The sequence below is a fragment of the Oncorhynchus tshawytscha genome, linkage group LG07, assembly GCF_018296145.1.
Source record: "Oncorhynchus tshawytscha isolate Ot180627B linkage group LG07, Otsh_v2.0, whole genome shotgun sequence".
NCBI lineage: Eukaryota > Metazoa > Chordata > Actinopteri > Salmoniformes > Salmonidae > Oncorhynchus > Oncorhynchus tshawytscha.
In genome coordinates, this window is record NC_056435.1 from 43,634,874 (window position 1) to 43,642,481 (window position 7,608).

The following is a 7,608-nucleotide window of genomic DNA, read 5'->3' on the forward strand; positions in this document are numbered from 1 at the left end:
GGGGGGCGATACCATTGCCCTTTATATGTCTGTATGCACAGGATATGATGATGTCTTCTCTGTAACAATAAAATGCACTTGAGTTCATACGCATGACACATTGCAAAAATACTATCAGTTTTATGCATAAAACTGACCAAATGTAATCATCGTTTGTATGGGGTATGGTGGCCATTGGCTCAACTTACCCCAAGGCAAACATTTTGACTATATTAACCCACACAGCTACAGGGATGCACTTTCATGCTAGGTTTAGGAACTCATATGGTGGCTTATAAAGACCCCAACTGATGTATAAAACAATCTTAAAAATATATACTTTGATTTAGATACAAGCATCATGACACAATAACTTATAACACAATACACTCATTTGACTTTGTGAAAACCAGTTTTCAGTTTTTTGGACCTAACTTGCCTACCACTTTTTCGATGTGGTTTCTTCATTCATACTCTATGAAATTATGACCTCGTCCTAAATATTTGGCCACATTATTCATTTTGTGTATGGTTTCCTAGAAACAAGGGTGGCTCAACTTATCCCTTTGACTCAACTTACCCTACGTCCGATAGGGCAGTTGATTTGAACTCACACTATGACATACTTCACATTCATAAGGTTTGCCTTGAAGCCCAGCACGGCGAACACCACCAGAGTAGCCAGGATGGAGGTGAAAAGGTTTATAAAGGAGACGAGCATGGCGTCAAAGTGGCAGTTGTTGTCTATCTTGTTGTAGCTGGAGAAGGTGATGACTCCACCGAAGCAGGCCAAGGGCAGAAAACACCTGTGTGGCTGCCTCCCTCCACACCTGGGGCTCCAGCATCTTCTCCAGCTTGAACACACTATAACACACTGATGGACTGGTTGGGGCCTGTAAGTAAGCATTTCACTGTAAGGTTGTATTCAGCGCACATGACAAATAAACTTAGATTTGATTTGGTTTTAATTATTAGAAATGTTTATAAATTATATAGGGGTAGTGTTAGAGAATTTCCAGTCATCTGGTGATTTTCAGTACCTGTACTGTTCTCTTTGAAGTAGAAATCGATATAAGGTTAAATATTAGACATGTGTAAGCAGAATGAAGGCTGAGCCTATGTGAATGTACAAAGCTGGATCAACATCAAGTTAACCATTAGACATGTAAAAAACAGAACGTAAGCAGAGTAGACGAGGCAAGGTAGACCAACACAAGACGTGACTGGTCTGGGTCATATCTGATCTTGTGAAGGCTACTGGACATGCACATGGGTTAGTCATACATAGACAACATCGGCCTGAACTTGTGAAGACCTTTGGACAGGAACAATAGATAATCAGTTATAGGCACCATTAGGCAGTTCATTAGGCAGTTCAGTAGGACACCAGTTCGATAGAACTCCAGTTCAGTCGGACTCCAGTTCAGTCGGACTCCAGTTCAGTCGGACTCCAGTTCAGTAGGACTCCAGTTCAGTAGGACTCCAGTTCGATAGAACTCCAGTTCAGTCGGACTCCAGTTCAGTAGGACTCCAGTTCAGTAGGACTCCAGTTCAGTAGGACTCCAGTTCAGTAGGCTAATATTCCAGAGCAATTTTTTGTCATGTCATGTTCTTTAAAAGTACAGCCTGTCATATATCTTCCCTACACTCTTTTGACTCTCCCCCATGCCCCCAGCCCCTCTCCCCACGCACCCTGCCCCTCTCCCCATTGTCCCCTGCCACTCTTCCCGACGCCCCCTGCCCCTCTTCCCACACCCAGTGCCCTTCTCCCTCACACCCCTGCCCCTCTCCCCCATCCCACCTGCCCCTCTCCCCCACAAACCCTCCACTTCTCCTCACAGCGTTTCCTACCTTTCCGGAGGATGCGATACCTCTGATGACAGCCAGGCAGACGATGATCCAGGCCACCAGCAGAGACAGGGTCATCTTGACGTTCAGGCCGCCGCTGTCTGCGATGGTGCTGGTAGTGTTCAGGGTCTGGCGGTACCAGAAGTAGATGGTGGCCGAGCTTCTCTCACACTCAGGATCCACGACTGCAGAGGGGTGAGGGGGAGGGTCAGTGAGGGGCAGGGAGAGAGAGGGGGGAGAGTAAAGGGATAGAGGGAGTAGAAGGGTGAAGGATAGAGAGCAGAGAGAAATATAATAAGGGAGAGAATATTTACACAGGGACCAAATCCCCTCTGCCCTCTGGATTGGCTCTCCCAGACTGACATTAGTAAGGTAAACCAACCTGGAGTCAGGGGTAGACGTAACAGGGGTAGAAGTAAATGAAAATGACGGGACACTGAAATTAGTATGATATGTTACGTTTGTTATGGTATGTATTAATTTGTGGATGTCCATCATCCATTTCGTATGATATGTTACAAATTACAGTTAGTATGATATGTTATGAATTACAGTTACACCTGCATGAATGATGGGGTCTATGATATGATATGTTATGAATTAAAGTTAGTATGATATGTTACGAATTGAGATTTGTACAATATGTTCCGAATTTGCAATACATATGGTATGTTATGAATTTCAATTTGTTGTGAGTAACGTTAGCTAGGTGGCTAGGTGCTAATGCCAATGTTAGCTAGGTGGCTAACATTAGCTAGGCTAGGGGTTAAGGTTAGGGTTAAGGCTAAGAGTTAGGTTAAAGGGTTAGGGTTAGCTAACATAATAAGCAGTTGCAAAGTAGCTAAAAAGTAGTTAGTAGTTGCAGACCTCATTTCATTTTCGCCTTAAGTAACCTTCTGTCTTGTTTGGGTTTCCATTTACTATGTTTAGTCTATGAGACCAGCCTGGGTAAACAAGGTCATTCTTTTACTTGGTATGCACAGTGTGAGCACTCATTCAGGACTCTTTAGATGTATCTGTGCTCATATTTTCACCTTTTATAGTTAAACCTTGGGGAAATGACACATGGATTTAAGTCTGGAAAAAGCAGTCTTGCAGATGTACTGCACAAATACACACACATGGACACACATGCATGCACGCACAGAAATGGCCTGCTCAACTAAGTGTACCAGGCTCTATTTATGTCAGGTAGATGGCAATGTTCTGCAGAGGAAATAAAATAGCCTCCTCCATAATTATATTTTTATCCTCTCTTACTTCCTCTCTCTATGAATGATGGCATTCAATGTTATATTCAGTGACTCTGTCGATCTGCGCCCCTCTCTCTCTCTCCCTCCCTTATCTCGTGCATCTCCCTCCTTTCCTACATGTTGCTCCAGAAGCACCAAACTGTATTAATAGTGAAAGCTACAGTAGGTCTGAATGACCTTGGTCTGTGTTCTTTAGGTGATTTGACCCTGTCGGTGCCAATGTGAACCACAGTCTATCTGATGTGGTTAGTACAGACATGTAACCCCGGGGCCAGGCCAGAGTGGGTGCAAAGCAGTGTGGTCCTGGGGTCTCACACACCTGCATGAATGATGGGGTCTACCATTCACTACGACCATGGCGAGAGATCACTTTTTAACACAGGGTTAAAGACAATGCTACAGACAACCTTTAATGCCACTAGGAAAAATTAATATACCACTATACTGTAGTGTCAGAGGTTACCTGGCATGGTGTAATAAACCACCATTAGTTAACAGTGATGTACAATTAAACCTATGGGGAATCACATACAATACTAGCATTTGTATGAAGTATTGTATGATTACACAATACCATGATGACTTGCTAAACCATGCCTTATGCCTCTGTCTCAGCGTAAGAACCATGATCACTGGTGGCTGACTGTCTCATACTGCTGAGACAGGTAAGGGGCAGAGGAGAGGAGAGGAAAGGAAAGGAGAGGAGAAGTGAGGAAAGGAGATCAGAAGACAGGAGAGGAAAAGAGGAGGAGACGAAAAGAGAAGAGAGAAGAGGAAAGAGAAGAGAGGAAAAGAGATCAGAAGAGAGGAGAGGAAAAGAGGAGGAGACAAAAAGAGAAGAGAGAAGAGGAGAGGAAAAGAGAAGAGAGGCGCTGAGTGATTTTATTATCACCACTTCTAATCTAATAGAATCTTAGAGGACTTAAATCTGTGTCACGTTCTTACCTTAGTTCCTTTGTTTTGTCTTTGTTTTAGCATGATCAGGGCGTGAGTTGGGGTGGGCAGTCTATGTTTGTTTTTCTATGTTGGTTTTTGTGTTCGGCCTGGTACGGCAAGGGACCATGGGCACAGGCTGGAGAATATCGCTGCCCCAAGGCTGAGCTGGAGGCAGCGAAAGCCGAGAGGCGCTGGTATGAGGAAGCAGCACGGCGGCGCGGCTGGAAGCCCGAGAGGCAGCCCCAAAAGTTATTGGGGGGGCACACGGGGAGTGTGGCGAAGGCAGGTAGGAGACCTGCGCCAACTTCCCGTGCTTACCGGAGAGAGAGAGGGACCGGGCAGGCACCGTGTTATGCTGTGAGGCACACGGTGTCCCCGGTGCGTGTGCATAGCCTGGTGCGGTACATCCCAGCTCCTCGTATCGGCCGGGCTAGAGTGGGCATCGAGCCAGGTGCCATGAAGCCGGCTCAGCGCATCTGGAACGAGCCTTACGCATGGTGTCCCCGGTTCGCCAGCACAGCCAAGTGCGGGCTATTCCACCTCACCGCACTGGCCTAGCAACGGGGAGCATTCAACCAGGTAAGGTTGGCCAGGCTCGGTGCTCGAGACCTCCTGTGTGCCTTACCTCCACGTACCAGCCCTCCGGTGGCAGCCCCCCGCACCAGGCCGTCTCTCCGTCTTCTCCCTACAGGTGCTCCCTTCTCCCTACAGATGCTCCCTACAGATGCTCCCATCTGTCCTGAGCTGCCAGAGTCTCCCGTCTGTCCTGAGCTGCCAGAGTCTCCCGTCTGTCCTGAGCTGCCAGAGTCTCCCGTCTGTTGGAACTGAGGGGCTCCTCACCACCAGTCCATCTCACTGCTAGTTGATGCCACACTTTCAGTGAAATGGCATAGTGTGTGTGAATGTTAATACATACAGTATACAGTACTAAGAGGCAATTTCAATATCTTTTTCATTCAGATGGTCTATATAGGCAGGAGGAGTATGTTATTGTCTCATGTTCCTGACAATCTTCTGAGCCTCCATGTCAATGAGGACAGGCAGAAGCTAAATAAAACAAGGTCAGGAAATCCATAAATTATTAAAGTGCACTCTTTCATACATTTTCACTGTGATCTCTTAAGAGGTAAAAGAGCCATCCCTTGCCTCTCCCACGGCACTCTCAGCCACATGGAACTCCAACGGGGGGCTGTCTCCCCCCAACACACAGTCTCCGCCTCTCTTTCACAATCTAGTATATTATCCAGTTTACTCATCTTTATAGTCCTATTTTTTAATCTGTTACTTACTCATACAAATGTTTGTCACATTCTATGGAATTAAAAATGTGAGATTGTGAGAAATGTGAGCTTTCTCCATCATAGTAACACAGAGAATCAGAATATTTGTTTTAAGTTGTGTGAGGTGATGCAGACAAGGGGAACAATGTTTAGACAGGCTTTGCTCAATTACAATTCAAGGCATATCTATTGTGTCCCCTGAAAGAGAGTTCGCCTCATTAGCAATTGCAAAATCCAGATCAACAGATTCACACAAAGTTTGTTTCCATTCCATAAAGCAACTGAGGAAAAACACCATTTCTACTGTGTGTACTACATCAATGAAGAAGAAAAACACCATTTCTACTGTGTGTACTACATCAATGAAGAAGAAAAACACCATTTCTACTGTGTGTACTACTTCAATGAAGAAGAAAAACACAATTTCTACTGTGTGTACTACTTCAATGAAGAAGAAAAACACCATTTCTACTGTGTGTACTACATCAATGAAGAAGAAAAACACAATTTCTACTGTGTGTACTACATCAATGAAGAAGAAAAACACAATTTCTACTGTGTGTACTACTTCAATGAAGAAGAAAAATGCAATTTTTGACAACTCAGTAAAGCATCAACTCCGTCATATTTCTGTTTAACGTCAACTCTGTCAGAGAGCTGAAAGTTGTAATAGAATGGTTGTTTTACTTGGCGTTTTCAAATTAATAATTTTACAGAGTTTAGAATTGTTTATATGGAAAATATGTTTGTTTTGAGAATACAGTGCATTCGAAAGTATTCAGACCTCTTGTGTTACCTATAAGCCTTATTCTAAAATTGATTAAATTGTTTTATTTAACCTTTGTTTAACTGGGAAAGTCAGTTAAGAACAAATTCTTATTTACAATGACAGCCTACCCCGGCCAAACCCGGATGACGTTGGGCCAATTGTGCGCTGCCCTATGGGACTCCCAATCACGGCCGGATGTGATACAGCCTGGATTCTAACCGGGGACTGTAGTGATGCCTTAGGCCGCTGTGCCACTTGGGAGCCTCTCCTACGCAATACCCCATGAGGACAAAGCAAAAACAGGGTTTTAGAAATGTAGATATCACATGTACATACTTTTTTGGACCATTTACTCAATACTTTGTTGAAGCACCTTGGGCAGTGATTACAGCCTCAAGTCTTCTTGGGTATGATGCTACAAGCTTGGCATACCTGTATTTGGGGAGTTTCTACCATTCTTCTCTGCAGATCTTCTCAACCTCTGTCAGGTTTGATGGGGAGCATTGCTGCACAGCTATTTTCAGGTCTCTCCATAGATGTTTTATCGGGTTCAAGTCCGGGCTCTGGCTGGGCCACTCAAGAACATTCAGAGACTTGTCCCAAAACTACTCCTGCGTTGTCTTGGCTGAGTGCCTAGGGTCGTTGTCCTGTTGGAAGTTGAACCTTCGCAACAGTCAGAGGTCCTGAGCACTCTGGAGCAGGTTTTCATCAAGGATCTCTCTGTACATTGCTCCATTCATCTTTCCCTCGATCCTGACTAGTCTCCCAGTCCCTGCCGCTGAAAAACATCCCCAACGCCGTACCACCACCATGCTTCACCTTAGGGATGGTGCCAGGTTCCCTCTAGACGTGATGCTTGGCTTTCAGGTCAACGAGTTCAATCTTTGTTTCATCAGATCAGAGAATTTAGTTTCTCATGGTCTGAGATTCCTTTAGGGGCCTGTTGGCCAACTTCAAGCAGAATGTAATGTGCCTTTTACTGAGGAGAGGTTTCTGTCTGGCCACTCTACCACAAAGGCTGATTGATGGAGTGCTGCAGAGACGGTTGTCCTTCTGGAAGGTTCTCCTATCTCCACAGGGGAACTCTGGAGCTCTGTCAGAGTGATCATCAGGTTCTTGGTCACCTCCCTGCCCAAGGCCCTTCTCTCCCGATTGCTCAGTTTGGTCGGGCGGCCAGCACTAGGAAGAGTCTTGGTGGTTCTAAACTTCTTCCATTTAAGAATGATGGAGTCCATTGTGTTCTTGGGGACCTTCAATGCTGCAGACATTTTTTGGTACCCTTCCCCAGATCTGTGCCTCGAAACAATCCTGTCTTGGAGCTCTACGGATAATTCCTTTGACCTCATGGCTTGGCTTTTTCTCTGACATGCACTGTCAACTGTGGGACCTTATATAGACAGGTGTGTGCCTTTCCAAATCATGTCCAATCACTTGAATTTGCCACAGGTGTACTCCAGTCAAGTTGCAGAAATATCTCAAGGGTGGTCAATGGAAACTGAATGAACCTGAGCGCAATTTCGAGTCTCATAGCAAAGGGTCTAAA

The 7,608-nt window shown here is 45.1% G+C and overlaps 1 protein-coding gene across 1 annotated transcript; it reads right to left on the minus strand.

Moving 5' to 3' along the window:
- Positions 1 to 7: 7 nt before the first annotated feature.
- Positions 8 to 3,405, minus strand: LOC121838774 (sodium-dependent neutral amino acid transporter B(0)AT2-like). Its single transcript, XM_042323713.1, has 3 exons — positions 3,338 to 3,405; positions 1,831 to 2,263; positions 8 to 872 (listed from the first exon to the last, which is right to left on the minus strand). The coding sequence occupies exons 1-3, from the start codon at positions 3,403 to 3,405 to the stop codon at positions 705 to 707; spliced, it is 669 nt and encodes a 222-aa protein (XP_042179647.1). The 3' UTR covers positions 8 to 704.
- Between the last annotated feature and the right edge of the window lie 4,203 nt (positions 3,406 to 7,608).